This window comes from Lissotriton vulgaris, chromosome 3_1 (genome assembly GCF_964263255.1).
Source record: "Lissotriton vulgaris chromosome 3_1, aLisVul1.2, whole genome shotgun sequence".
In the NCBI taxonomy this organism is placed as follows: domain Eukaryota; kingdom Metazoa; phylum Chordata; class Amphibia; order Caudata; family Salamandridae; genus Lissotriton; species Lissotriton vulgaris.
Genome location: NC_141689.1, coordinates 1,040,726,888 through 1,040,742,630, shown reverse-complemented (window position 1 = coordinate 1,040,742,630; position 15,743 = coordinate 1,040,726,888). Strand labels below are relative to the sequence as shown.

Below are 15,743 nucleotides of genomic sequence, written 5' to 3'. Positions count from 1 at the left end.
AGCAACATTTCACTTCCCACATTTGCTTTACTTGTTTTACTTTTCATCACAGGATGCACACTCGGATGTTTTGACATATTCACATCAAACACATAACTAGAATAGTTTATTATATCAAAACCTTTCACATCTTAAAAGTCAACACTTGTTTACATGGCACAGGCACTCTAGCATCATTATATAATTGTCATACATTGACAACTTATGAACACTTATCTGGACTCTAGGAAAAAATCTTTCTAGGTAGTATATTTATTAGATACAGTCTTAAATCATTAGCCATAGTTCTTCAAACCATACCTACTACTCTTACTCACTGTAGGTAATTTTACATTTATAAAGACTCCAATTCCTGTAACCAAAATGACCCAAAATTAGATAATTACTTATGCAGCCCCAGGATATGTAAGGAAAGGAGCTCAAGGTGAGGGTGCTTTGTGTCAGTTTTAACAACATTTCTCTTGTCAGCCCAACAGTTAATTTCCAGTGTTTTGCTGCACTCGACAATTTTCATATATTTAAAAAGAAATGTCATACTCCTAACTTTCTCTAGTCAATACAGTGATATGATTTCTATGTTTCTCTGCAACTAGGAAATTGATGAGGCATTTAAATAAATCTTGAATAAGATTGTGGTGTTTTCATGCTATATGACTGAGTCCCTCTAATCTGGTTTAATTTCATATACACTGAATTTTATCATGGTTTTCATCTTCATCACTTATGTCTTCATAGTTATTACCTCCTTTACTATTGTCTGTCAGGCTGTCCTTTCCTTTTGTATGGAAAGTCCTTTTTGATGGCATGATTGGATGATAAAAACCAATGCATTAGCTAGAGGCTCCACTCTGCAATGTAAAATGTGGCTTTTTGCTTTCATCATTAAATCATCTCAAATATGATTATATTTTTTTCTACCTTTTCAGTTCCCCCAGACTTTGGTTACTTGAATGAAAAAAGTGTCATCAGAACGGCCACAGACTTCATTATTGAAGCAGGAAAGAAAGGTGAGGTTTTATTTTTGGTTAATCATGTTTTGTAGGGATTGTACAGTGAGCGATTTAGATTTAGATGGCTATATGTGCAGATTGCTGAATGAATACAAACGTATAGAGCAGGATCTTACCAGTGAATTTGTCTCCAGGTAGAAAACTCAAATAAAATCATTTGGAAATATATGCAGAGATAATTGTGTTAGTACCTGAACAACTGTGATGTCAGAAAAGTCAGAAACGTGTCACAACGTCCTACAATGTTTAAGTCCCCAGAAAAACTTTTTTTCTTCTGATTTCAATGTTTATTTGCGAACCCTAGTAGACAGAAATATACATTTACATCATGATCGTGAATTTGGAACTTAATGGTAATATTGTGTTGTGTTTTGACAAAAGTAATCATCAGAAAACTCAGTAAAGCTGGGATTTGTTTGCAAGGAGAAAAAAAAGAGGACAAGTGTTTTTTGGGAGATCTCACATAGAAGAAAGTCAAAGTAAAACCAACACATTGTTCAATATGAGATTAGCGCTAAATTATGGGCAAAACACCAAATTAGAGGAGAAGTGTCAAAAAGCTGGTATGTGCAGATCCATAAAGGGTTGTTTAGGGCTGGGTAGTTTTTTGCATTGAGCAACAACATTTTGTCAGTGTTGCTCCCAGAACAGCTAGGAGGAGGAAAGAGTGGCACATTGCCACACCGTTGCCCTTATTTTTAGCAATATGAGAATGCTGTTAAATGTAACTACAATATTCACTAATTAGTGTTGCCTTATTATAACCAACATATTTTGTTTTTTGTTGTTATGAAATAGTACAGCTCTCCAAGTTGAACTCTGTAAGATTGGTCTGTCTCCAATTTGTGAGAAAATAATTATTTAACAAAGGGTATACATATATACTTTGGTAATTCCAGTCACTCAAGGGCATTGCATTGCTTTATATTTCAGAGAGCATTGTTCAAAATGTATTTCTGCAAGGCTGGCAAAGTATCAATTAAAATCCCTGAATTTCCCTAAAATGTAATTATTGGCTGTCCTTTAGTGCTCTTGAATTCTGTTTGAAAAGTGTCACCTTATACTGATGGCAGGGATTTATAATAATTTGTCCATGTACCCTTATTCGAAAATATAATCCAAAATATCCCAATTTCAAATTATTACCTGACCTAATAGGTTTTTGTATTCTCTTAGAGGTAGTGGGATGTCACTGAATAAAACAGAAGCTGCCATCTGAATATGAGGCATGCATTGGGGACTTGAAACATTATTCTTAGCTCGTTACCAGTAATGATGATTCAGCAGCCCATACCGGTTAATTGTCCTTTGAGTCATCCTTTTGATGGATCCTCCATTACCAGGTTTTAGTCCAGCTCCTTCTGAAACACGATACCCACCAGTGGCATGAATCAGCATTATCCTTTCAAATAATGTGTGACTGAGGAGAAGTATAGGAAACAACAATCTAGGATATTGTTACAACCACCTGCAGTGTTATTCTAAATTCTGTTGTCTGGCCAGCATGGTCAAAATGTTTTCAGACTATCTGTGTTAGATCTTTTGTAGTCACTTTCACTGTACCTTTTGTACAATAATGTTGTACTGAAGGGCTGAGAATTAAAAGGATAGGGTACAGTGACAAAGGAAAGACTTTGTATGTAGTGAGTGACCCTCTGAATATCTTTGCTCCTCCTCAATCACCAGCAAAACATGAGGACCAGCATCAGGCTTGTATCCAAGGTTGCCATCAGAGGGGGCTGGAGTAGAAGCAATCCCTATAATGCCAGGCCTAAATCAAGAGGACCTAAGGCTAGAGGGTCAACCCACTTTGGTAATTGAAAAGCAATATTTCATCTATTATCTTCACACTGAAGAATGGACCGGCCTATGTGCTATTTTTGAAGTCCTAAGAAGTTAGAACTAAGAACCTAATAAAAACAGCTGAGTTAGGATTGTAAGATAAAAGGTCACCTTTGCAATAGACGGAATTAAAGTGTTCTTTCAGAAATGTAGGTGATCAAGACTCCCTAAAAAGCTTACTGGATATACAATCAGAGTGTTTCCAGAGGAGTGTGTATATTTAGACTTGAGAAAACGCTAAAGCAAGAGGGTAGAGTTTATTATCAATAACATTTTAAGAAGATGGGATCCCTATTGCTGCCCTATACTTTGCATTTAAAGAAATGTATTTTCAATCATGATTTTTTATGGTGATCTACTTAGAATTTCAGATGGGATATGATTCTTGTGTGACTTATTGTGAGTGCTCTCAGGATGGTGGTGAAAATAATAAGAGCTATTGAAACACAGTGTTAACATTTCGTAGAGTCCACCACAAAGCCTCCCATATGAATCAGATTAGGAGATCTTGTTGTTTGATGTAGCAGCGTCAACGTGAGGAAATAGTTTTTAATTTGAATGAATGTTTCAAGTATCTTGTGTGTGTTAGTGGAATGACTGAATATACATTCACCAGTAGGTAGTCATAATATATATATATATATACTCACCAGTAGGTAGTCCAAGTTAGGACCATTTTTTCATAGGAAAAGCATTTTTTGACTTGCCTATATCTTTGGCACCGTTTAACAAATCTTCACCAAAGTTTCTCAAAAAAGTGTGCCAGTGATTCTTGTACATGGAATGTTTTGGGGCCATTCATCAAGCGTGGGCCGGGAAAAAGGTGGTGGGTCAAAAAAAGTGAGTTTCCCACGTTAATTCCCACAGACTCTGTAGATAGGGCTTCAGCACGAACATTTTGGCAGAAATCTAGCTTTTGGTCCGCTGATTGTGGATTTTGTTATTTGGTGTAAATATGTTCAGTAGTTTGCGAAATATTAAAGGAAATCCAAATTTGTATATCTGTGGCCGTGAATTCACGAATAATAAGGAGCTTGTGCAGAGATCTGCTGAGCTCTGATTGGCTGCCAATACTTCAACCAGGAAGTGTTGGCAGCTATCTTGGGACTCTGCTTCAGCTGAGTCCCAAAAACAAACACAGAAAAAAAGAAAAGGGGGCAGGGTAAGGATACCTGGTTCGGGGGCCCCAGGGGACCCTGCCAGGGCAAGAAAAAAAATCCTGCGAAATACATGAATTTGCAGCAAAAAAAAGCAAGCACAGGTTCTTGTGCATTTTTATAAAAAAAGGGAGGGAGGCCCCCCTCCTGAGACTCCTTGAGCTCTGGGGACCACCACCTCCCCAGGGTTTATTAATAGTTTAGGAGGGGGCTGCGTGAACCCCCTCCATGGGCTCAAATGTGCCCTAGAGACCACCATCTCCCCGGGGCTTTAGTTAATTAATGGAGGGTGGGCTGTCGGACCCCCACCTGGGACCGGCCTGTCAATACAGAAGGAGGGGGGCAGTACAGACCCCCCCTAGAGCCATGGACCCCACCCTCCAAGACCGGCTCCTGCTATGTCCCGGGGTAGCCACCCCCGGGACATAGCTGATTGCTTTGACTTGGTGGGAACTTTGACAGCGCCTATCAAGTAAAAGCAAACACAAACTCAACTCCCAGTGAGCGAGACCTGTGAAACCGCACCAGCTTGCTGATAGCAGAGTTTTCGTCTGTTTCTCTGCCCGCTATAAAGCTGTCAGCGAAACAGATGAAAGAATTGCTCCCACACACAGTTTGTTTAGCAGCTCCCTGTGTGTAAGAGCAATGCCTGCTCCCGCAGGAGGTGGGAAGCCGGCAGGGACAGTAGGAGCATTTAGACCCCCTCGGGGTCCTCAACGGTGCTGACTGGGTGCCCCGGAGTGGACTCCAGGGCATCCAGCCTTTGAAGGCCGGGCCCTAGGGGAAGTGGTCTCCTGGGCCAAAATCGGCCCACCCTTCCCCATTCAATTAAGACTGCCTTCCCCCTATTGATATGCGGCTTTACCCCCAGGGAAAGGGGTCCCTGGGGCAGAAATTGGCCCGGGAAGCGAGGCAGCAAAGCCCACCTGGTCCCCCATTAAGTCAGGGCCGGCCCCAGGGGATGGAGTCCCCAGCATCATTCTGGCCCTGAGACACATTGCGCAAAAATTAAACCTCAACAGTAAGCACTTACACATATAAACATAGCAGGTGCCCCCGTTGAAGCTTCACTTCTGTAAAGGAAATATGATCCTAACTCCTGGGCTTGGCGAAGGCTAAGCAGATGTGTTTTCTCAGCAATTCCATATTGAAAAACTATTTGAAATCCTTTGTGGAGGTGACTGCATCGTTGAGCTATTGGAGCGCAATCTGTATGTGACTGTGACTAGTGGGTTCCTTCTTGTCCTCTCCTGGTGAGAGCAGAGTCTGTGGTTCTCCCGTTAAATTGCTAGGAGTATGCAGATGTGGAAATCACTTGGATACTTCCTCGTTTGGCCCCGCCTACCTTAGTATCTAAAGTTATCCAAAGGTCGTCCTGCCTTTTGCCAGGATGATGGACAGCTTAACAAACACCGGTTCCAAACGCATTTCCCGCTGATTCTGGTGAGGAGTTCTTAATGCAGAGGAATATCAGGACATCTCCATCACCAAAGAACTACTTACTTCATATAGTTAAGAGAAAGGACACTTGTTTGGTGGAGATTTACCTGTTTGTAATCTCGTTGTCTTCGCTGTAGGAGGATTCATGTTATCAAATATTTCTGGATAAAGACACACCAGGAACAGTCACATTGCCAAAACGCACACAATGTCACTGGTGACATTTCCTTGTGCTCCATTACACAGCTGTAGTGTAGAATACATACTGGACATATACGCTATCAGGTAGCAGTTAGTAATTAACCAGTAGAAAGAACTCCACTTGGGTGGATATTTTGTGCAAAACTGTGGACTCTTGTTGGATAAAGGGTCAGTTGCCGTTCCTTTGTGGCTGAGTCACTCACACAGCCACTGATACACCCACACACACTTAGATACCCACTCACACACTTAAACACCCCTTCACAAACTCAGGTACTCACAGACCCTTTTAGAGACTCACACACCTACTCACAGATCCATACAGATCCAATCAGCAACTCACACACCCATTCAGACACTTATGCTGTCACTCACACAACCACTGAGACACTGATGCAGCAACTGCCAGACCCATACAGACCCTCACACACCCATTGAGACACTCATGCACTCCTCACACACCGAGTCACTTGTGCACTCACTCACACAGTTACTTTCAAAGATTACAGGTTTCAGTTAGGAAATAAAGTTTAAAAAATTAGTGTTATAGGGACGTTATAGTTAAGAAACAAGATTAAAAAAACCTTAGAAATTCACTAACAAAACAAAGCGGATGTTATAGTTAGGAAATAGAATTTAAAAAACCTTAAAAATTCAGTGAAAAAACACAAAGGTATCTGAAAGAAACAGGTTAGTATTAGATTCCTTACCTTAGAATATCCCCAGGCGTCAATCTGGATCCGGAAATTTTTGCGTAGCAGTACCCTTGCGCGTCGGTAGGCGTCGTCTGCGGCTCCGCGTCCGTCGTCGTTGGCGCCAGGATGATGTCGCCGGAGTACTTAGACGCCGCCCTCGCGTGCTGACGGCAGTTCTTCTTTTTTCTGCGCCAGCAGCGCTGATCCAGAAAAAGTGGTACCCATAGTCAATTTTTGACTAACTTTTTTGATAATTTTTCGAAGTCTTCTCGACTCCGAACGGTGCCGGTAGGGATGCCTGGATTTAAACCCTGTGAGCACTGCGACCGACTGATGCCGGTTACCGACCCTCACCGCCGGTGCCTTCACTGTCTCGGCTTCGACCACGACGACAAGGCCTGCCCCCACTGCCGAGCCCTGATGTCGAAAGCTAGGCGGGAGCGGTACCGCTAGTGGCTCGAGCTCCGGCAGTCGGCCCGCGCCGCGAGAGGTCCCGGTCCAGTCAGAGGTCGAGGGACCGGTCGCGGGGTCGGAGCCATCACAGCTCCAGGAGTCACCATCGGTTTTCGGGCTCGAAGTCGTCAGGTAAGCACAAGAAGTTGATGAGATGTCATCGCTCTTCCGACTCCCCCCGACGCTTGCACGACGCGGCCGGGGGTTCGGGTGACACCGCCCACGCGGCTCCGTTGGAGTCGCGGGCGTCGCAGCCTGCTTCATACCCTCCGGTCCCTGGGTGGGACACGACGCCGGAGGAGATCGAGCGTTTCCTCATGGCCATGAGGTCGCTCTCTTCTCCGACGGGCTCTGCGGTGCCTTCGGGCCCAGCGGACTAATCTGCGGGTCCCAGCGGGTCGAGTGCTTCGGCCCCGACACCGGCGGGTGCTTCGGCCCCGACGCTGCAGACGCCTTGGGCCCGGTGCCGCAGGGCCCCGCTGGATCTGCTTCCGGATCCGGGTCGTCGCCGGTTGACCTAACGACCTCACCGGCGCCGATCCCTAAGGGGTCACCTCCAGTGCCGCCTTCGGGCGACGCCGTCCCAGACGCCGCTGGGCGCCCCTCTCAACGCCGCTTGGAGAGTTCTACTTCAACGAACCGGCCCCATCCTTTGACAACCCTGATTATCAGGAGATGGGTGATGAGGTATATTGGGAGGGGTCTGAGGACCCTCTGACACGTGATTGTCAGTCCCAGAAGGACTGGGCAGGTGAACTTGGGGACGCCAGTGGTCTGGACGCTTCGCCGGACACTGGTTTTGTCTCACCTCCTACCGTGGCTACGGAGGAGGGGGCGACCTACAGTGTGGTGCTGACGCGGGCGGCCAGGGCCTTGGGCCTTGAACTCCCCGTTGCGGCCGTGAGGACTAACCTCCTAACTGAGGTCCTTAAACCGCAGTCAAGCTTGGCTGAGCCTCTGCTGCCGTTTAATGAGGCGTTGACTGACGTTCTTTTGGGCAGTTGGTCCAGGCCCGCTACAGGTCTGCCTGTAGATAGGAACGTGGCCAGACGCCACCGCCCGGCCCCGGGCGACCCTTGTTTCCTGTACACCCATCCCACCCCCGAGAGCCTGGTCATCCAGGCCTCCAACTCCCAGACCGCATTCCCGACGGCTCCGCCCGATCGGGAATCCAAGAGGTACGAGCAATACGGAGTTTGGGACTGCGGTCTTCCAGCACCGCATGCCTCTTGGGCCGCTACACCCACTCTCTGTGGGACACGGTCGCGGACGTGCTGCCAGAATGCCCGGCGGAGGTCAGGGCTAAACTCACCCAATCCCTTGCGGAGGGTCGAGATGCAGCACGTTTTTCTATCCGGTTTAGGCTGGATACCACCGACTCACTGGGCAGAGCGATGGCAACGACGGTGGCGATTCGTTGCCACGCCTGGTTGAGGTCCGCCAACTTTTCGGCTGATGTCCAGAATACACTCATGGACATGCCGTTTGATGGCCGTCGCCTTTTTGGCGACAAGGCAGACCATGCGCTTGAGAGCTTTAAGGACTCCAGGGCTACTGCCAAGTCCTTGGGCCTCACAACCCCGCGCCAGCAAACGGGTGCCTTTCACTCCTTTCGTGGCCAAGGAAGGGGCGCCCCCACACGTGCTGCCAGCCACGCACCGCAGACTAATTTCCAACGCAGTGGCGGCCGTGGAAACCGCTGTGGCGGCGGTCGGGGACAAGGGCGAGGTCAGTCCACACCTACGCCTGCAGCATCTGCCTCTAAAGCCTCCTAGTCCGTGCTTTCAGGCCCACGTGACACCAGTGGGGGGCAGGGTTCGCCATCACTACTTCCACTGCCGCGGGGCGTGGCTTGGACGCCGATCGGGATGGCGGCGTGAGCTCGCAGCTCCGCGCGGAATCCCGCTAATTCTCCTGATTTCAACACCCTGGGCGACCCGTGGTCAGCGCTCCTGCCCTACGAAGTGTAGGGGGTCCACTGGGCGTTGATAGAAAGTTGTCGGGGGACTGCTGGCCCCGTGGAGACCCAGTTGGGTGACGGCTGTGGTGTCGCCGAGAGTGAGAAGAAGATGGCGGCGGAGCGGCCGGGCAACTCCGGACATCGACATTGAGCTGACTTGGTGCCCACTGGTGGAGGGCTCTGTAGCTGAGAGATCGAGGCGGCAGGGACTGCGGCGACAGTCCTGAAGATCGGGGGGCAAAGGACCCGACCCCGCTCGGGCTTCGAGGTCATTGGCCGGCCGCTACCCTTCCCTTTCCCCTTCCTCCTCCGGGCTCACGTGGGGTCGGGTCGGACAGAGCTCACCCGCTTGGCCCTTGGAACTACGGGCACCGGCGGTGGCATTTGATCCTGTTCAATACTGGGAAGGTTGCACCGGCTCACGAGTGCCGGGACCGGACGGGTTTCCTGGCCTGTGACGCAGTACCCTAAGATGGCGGCCAAGGGAGGACCGGTGGCCGTAGAACACGGACAGGGGGACCTGGCGGCGCCGTCCCAGATGGGCGAGACCCCCCCGAAGGAGTTGGACCAGGAGCAACGACTGAACCGACGCCTGGATGCCATACTAGATGCGATTACCTCGACCAAGGAGGCGTTGCAGCAGGACATTGCGCAAGTAGCCACGGGGCTGGGGCTCTTGCGAGCGGACCATGCGAAGCTGGCGGATAAGGTCAAGGACCATGATCAGCTGCTATTGGACCTGAAACTGTCGGTAGTGACCGCGGAGCATAAAATCACGGACATCCTGGTCCGGCTGGACTCGCTGGAACGGCGTGCGGAGGATGCTGAAGGCCGCAATAGGAGGAACAACGTGCGGGTCGTAGGCCTGCCGGAACGAATTGAGGGGGAGGATGCGGTGGCCTACATGGAGGACTGGTTTCGAACTGTGGTGGCGCCGGAGGGGCTTACTCCTTTCTTTACGTTGGAACGAGCCCACAGGGTGCCTGCTCGCCCGCCAGGGCTTGGCCGCCCCCCCCCCGACCGATGGTGGTGCGGCTCCTCCACTATAAGGACCGGGACCTCCTCATTCAGAAGGCTCGGATGTCGGGCCCGTTTGAGGTAGAGAACAGTAGGGTTACAATCTTCCCGGACTACACCCAGGCGGTCCAGAAAAGCAGAGCATCGTTCCTGGCGGTGAAGAAGGAGCTGCGAGAAGAGGGCATTCAATACTCCTTGCTCTTCCCGGCCAAGCTGCGGGTTATCCTAGATGAGACTACGCACTTCTTTCAGACCCCGGACGAGGCATGGCAGTGGCTGGAGTCGTATAGAGCGGGACGGATCGGTCCCACAAAAGTAGGTGAGATCGGTCTAAACAGCCTCAGGTCAGACAATCGCAACGCATCCGGTCCCGTAATAGGCGCCAGCGGGAGAACCGGGAGGCTCAAATGGCTGCGGAAAAGAGGGATGCGCTCGCAGCGACGGCGGCCATCACGGGGTCGCAGCAGGACAGTGAACTGGTGGAGACGGACTCCGGCGGAGAGGGCAGCAGGACAGGAGAGGACCTTTCGGAAGCGGAAAGCTCGAAGGGGCCGGTGGTGACCCCCCAGACTTCTGATGGGATATTTCATGGTTGAGACTGTGCTGGGACTTGGACAAGAACTGATGGTAGGGTGGTATCCTGTTGGCGATGGGTGGGTTGCCGGATAGGGTGCCACGTCGGCAGGATGGGATGGGAGCGCGGGGCGTGGGCTCCGCTAGCTGGGGTCGGCGATAACTCACCCCCCTAGGGCCCTTAAGGCCTTCTGTGGTGGAGACCACAGGTTAGGGGAATGTGTGGTTGGACCGAGGTTTGGATTGGGGCTGACACTGGGTTTGTGGGCTCTGTCCTGGGGAGTGGGGTTTGGGGTGTTTTTCTTTTCAGAGTTTGTTTTGGGGGGGGCAACTGCTTTGGGGGGGTTGTGAACTGGTGTAGTTTGACCTGGACTAATTGCTGCTGGTATGGGGACGTTACCTAGCTTAAAATGCCTAACGTGGAATGTCCGGGGGCTACGTACCATGGTCAAGCGCCACAAGGTGCACGCCTATCTGGTGCGAAGGGGGGTGCAGATTGCTATGCTACAAGAGACCCATCTGACAAAAAAGGAGTGTGCGGCGTTGCAGAAAAGATGGCGGGGCCAGGTGTTCGGCACCACTTACTCAGCATATGCCAGGGGGGTATTGATTTGGGTGAGAGCAGGGATACCGTTCCAGGTGCTGAACCAAGTGGTGGACCCTGATGGCAGGTTTGTGGCGGTGGAGGGGAGGCTGTATGGTAGAGATGTGGTTCTCTGTTGTGTGTATGCGCCAAATACTGACCAGGCCCGATTCTTCGATGGCCTTTCTGGGTCCTTGGCCTCTTTCCTAGCGGGCCCGGTGGTACTGGGGGGGGATTTTAACTCGATTACGGATGTGGTATTGGATAGGTCTCACCCCCCCCTTGTGGATTCCCCGGTACGTAAGTTGGCCATGCACAGGAAGGACTGGCAGGACAGGTGGGGGTTGCTGGATGTGTGGCGGGAACAGCACAGGGACACCAGGGACTATTCCTTTTACTCAGCTCTCCATGCACTACATGTGAGGATAGATTCAGTGCTCTGTGGCGGATCCCTGGCCCCATTGATTTCACACACAGAATACTTGGCTAGAACCATTTCGGATCATAATCCCCTCTTGGTACATGTCCAGTGGCAGCGGGAGCGTTCAGCGATTCCAACATGGCGGCTCCGGCCGGACACGCTGGAGGACTCAGTGTTCAGTGACGCTATCCAACAGGGCATCGATAATTACTTTGGCGAGAACGAGGGTACGGCCACGTGTAGGTCCACTGAATGGGATGCGATGAAAGTGGTGGTGAGAGGGGTGTGCCTGGGTCGGTTTTCGAATGTTCGTACGACTGTGTTGAATGCTCTTGCGAAAGCGGAGGAGAATCTGAGAGACTTGGAGCGGCGCAGGCCGGCCAGGCCAGACTTACAGGCCCGGTTGTCGGAAGCGAAGGAGGTGGTCGCCACAGAAACGGAACGGTTGAGGTGTTACGATTACAGGCAATACGCCATCAGAGCGCACGCTGAACGGGATAAGGTGGGCACGCTCTTGGCCAGACTCGCTACCCCCGAACTTAGGGGCTGCCCGGTCCTTAGCATTAACAACGCACTGGGGGAGACGGTGTATTCTCAGGCGGCGGTGTTGGAGTGCTTTCGGGTGTATTACGAGGAATTGTACCAGAGTCAGTTGGGAGTTGAGGCTCTGGAAATAGCGGAGTACCTAGAGGCGAGGCAGCTTCCGGTCCTTGATGAGGAGGACGCGAAGGAGTTAGGCGGTCCGATCACGCTCACGGAAATACGGGTGGCCATTAAAAATATGGCTCGGAACAAAACGCCGGGGGTGGACGGGCTGCCAGTAGAACTCTACCAGCAGTTTGTAGACAGCTTGGCGCCCAGACTGCTGGTGGTTTACACGGAGGCTTATGAGTCAGGGGGTTTGCCTGGGTCCATGAGGGAAGCTTTGATTGTGCCGCTCTTAAAACCCGGCAGGGATGCCACAGATGTGAGGTCCTATCGCCCGTTGTCCATGCTGACAGTGGACTACAAAATCCTGAGCCGGATTCTGGCCGCCAGGCTGGCCCCACATATGACGGGCCTGGTACATAGAGATCAGGCGGGGTTTATCCCCACGAGGAGCACGGCGATGAATATTCGTCGTCTGGTTGGGATAATGGACGCCATTTTGGACGAGGATAGGACCCAAGCGGTCTTGTCCGTGGACATAGAGAAGGCGTTTGATAGTTTGGAATGGGTTTATCTGGATGGAGTGCTGGAGAGGTTTGGCATAGGTGACGGGTTCCGCCGGTGGACGAAGGTCTTGTACTCCTCGGCGACGGCGCGAGTACGTCTGGGTGGTTTGGTGTCGGCAGCATACCCGGTGGGTAGGGGCACGAGGCAGGGGTGCTCCCTTTCCCCCCTCCTGTTCGCCCTGGCGATGGAACCCTTGGCGGTCCACGCTAGGTCGGGTGACAGATACGCGGGGATAAATAGCGGCGGGCGGCTACATCACATCTCGCTATATGCGGACGACCTGTTGCTATACCTAGACGACACGGAGCGGGCCCTGGAAGGAGCGATGGACTTGTTATCAGAATTCGGCCAGTTGTCGGGCCTCAAGGTCAACTGGGCGAAGACCTGCGTGTTCCCGCTGAGAGCGGAGACGCCCGGCCCTGCTCGTGACCTAGGGGTAATCTGGGAGCCATCTTGTTTTACTTATCTGGGAGTCCGCATCTACCACGTGACTGCGGACCTGTTGGAAGGCAACATTGGTCGGTGCATTCGGGCGCTGAGGGGCAGTATGTCTTTTTGGTCGACCCTCCCGCTGACGGTACTGGGTAGGATTGCTCTCTTGAAAATGGTGGCACTCCCCCGCCTCCTGTACTACTTCCGGACGTTACCCATCTGGATTCCTCAGAGGATCTTTAGGGATCTGAGGACGATGATTATTGGTTTCCTGTGGGGACATGGCCGCCGAAGAGTGGCTCTGACCACATTGCTGCGCCCCAAGATTGAGGGGGGGATGGCTGTTCCTGATTTTGAACTGTATTACTTGGCGGCGCAGCTCCAGATCCTTACGCAACATGTGGCCCGGGTGTTTAGGGGACCGGAAGGTGACCGAGAGCTGGGGATACAACGCCATGTACTGTCTTATATCGTCATGCAGCAAAAGCTGGAGCTGCGGGGCCTCACTATGGAGGAACGGACGCTCAGGCTATGCTGGCAGAGGAGTCTTAGGAGAGCGAGGGCGACTCGACCTTATGCGCCGGAAATTCCGATAGGCATGCTAACGGCCCTGCCACATGGGGGCGATTGGTCCCCATTGTTGGAATGGGAGGAAGCTGGACTTCAGGTGGTGGGAGACCTGTATGTCGACGGTACCTTGGTGCCCTTCGGTGTGCTTCAGGAGCAGTTCGGGCTGTCTGACGGGGGGTTTCTGTTGCATGCGGCAGTGGTAGCGGCTATACAGAAGCACTGGAAGGGAGGGCTCATAGAACCGGATACCACTATGGCTTGCCAGTATGTGGTGATGGCAGCGGGCACCTTTAAGGCTGTGACCTGCCTCCATAACAGGATGCTGAACGAGGGACTGGAACCGCTCCAGGGGCTCAAAGCTAAATGGGAGGAGAGTGTGGGCAGACCCATTCCAGACACGGTGTGGAGCCACATTCTACGGCGCACATGGAAAGGTACGAGGAATGCACGTTTCCAACAAGTGCATTTCTTTGTGCTACATAGGGCCTATCTGACTCCGGAAAAAATACGGCGGTACTTTCAGGTGCAGGACGCACGGTGCCCGAGGTGCTCGTCTCCGGAAGCGGACATGGATCATCTGTTCTGGGGTTGCCCGCATTTGGAGGCCTACTGGGCGGAGGTGGGGGACCTTCTAAACGAAGTAACCGACAGGGAGGTGGACTTCGACATGGCGGCGTGTCTGCTACTCTGGTTCCCGCATACCAAACACACTAAGGTGACGAGCAAATTGATTTGGGTCTGATACTGGCACAAAGGGAGATCTCATGGCATTGGAAGTCCAGGAGCGGGCCGTCGGTGAGGAGGTGGAAGAATGAATTGTTGCGGTGGTATGATTGTGAGAGTGTGCTCCGAATGAAACAGGCTGTCAAGCTTGGTAATGAGAAAGCCTTGGATGCGGCGCGTGCATGGGAATTGGTGGTGCAAGCCTTGCGTGACTCTTTAGTGGAGGATGAGGACTGAGTGCAAGGGACCTGTGGACACCGCGAGGCGCACTAACTTGGAGTCGTCATTGACACTGTAGCGAGATCCATACTACATTTACGGACGGGACACACACCATTAGCAGTTGCCGGGGGGGACACTGGGGGGTTGTTTAGTGGGAGTTCGGGGTGGGTCGGAAGCCAGGAGATTGGTTGATCGCGATGGTGACACTGAGCTGCGAGGGCCTGTGTAACGTGGGTGATGAGCGGGAGGTGGTGCAGGACCACGGGTTAGTTATGGGGGGCCCTACAGAGCACGGGGCGGGGCGGGAAGCGGCTGGTAGCATTGACCTGCGTAAGTAGGATGGCTGACGGTGTTCGTTGTTGTGGGTGGGGGGGTAAAACGCGGATACGTAAAATGACCTTTCGACCATTGTCCCAGTGGGACACTCACCGTGATGCCTTCCTGCTATTTGAGGTACTACGCCGCCCGGCCTCCGGGATGCGGGCTGAATGGCTGTGTATGTAATACGTCTTAATGCTTGAACGGGGGGACATTACGAGTGGACTGGTTGAGCCTTTGTATTCTGTGGTTTCTAATTCTGCAATAAAAAACAAATTTTAAAAAAAAACTACTTCCACTGCCGCACTGTCACTTCGGACAGGTGGGTGCTGCAAATCGTCCGAAGGGGCTACTCCCTCCCCATCGAGGCGACCCCTCCAACCATGCCACCGCAATACCACCGCATGTCGGGGGATCACTTGCGACTTCTACAAGAGGAAGTTACGGCCCTCTTGGCCAAGGGGGCCATCGAGCGCGTTCCTGGGCTTGAAGTATGGTGTGGTTGCTACTCCCACTACTTTCTGGTACCCAAGAAGGGCAAAGGGGGCCTACGCCCTATCTTGGATCTACGGAACGCCAACGGCTTCCTCCGGAAGGAGAAGTTCAAAATGCTGTCACTGGCTCAGGACTTAGCTGCCCTGGACCCAGGAGACTGGATGGTAGCGTTGGACTTGCAGGACGCTTATTTCCACATTCCCGTCCTGCCGGCCCACCGGCGCTACCTGCGGTTCACGGTAGGCCACGAGCACTTTCAGTTTACTGTGCTCCCATTTGGCCTTACCAGCGCCCCACGGGTGTTCACGAAGGTGATGGCGGTGGTCGCAGCTCATCTGCGCAGGTTAGGGGTTTCAGTCTTCCCCTACCTCGAGGACTGGTTGTTGAAGGCGGGCTCGCCCCAGACAGTCGTCAAC

General features: G+C 51.7%; 1 protein-coding gene across 1 annotated transcript in view; it reads left to right on the top strand.

Annotated features, from left to right (window-relative positions):
* FOCAD (focadhesin) overlaps window positions 1-15,743 on the top strand; it is a 1,219,893-nt gene that overhangs the window by 1,027,468 nt on the left and 176,682 nt on the right. The window contains exon 37 of the mRNA XM_086961452.1: window positions 927-1,007. Within this exon, the coding sequence (XP_086817578.1) occupies window positions 927-1,007 (81 nt within the window). The remainder of the gene's footprint in view (window positions 1-926; window positions 1,008-15,743) is intronic.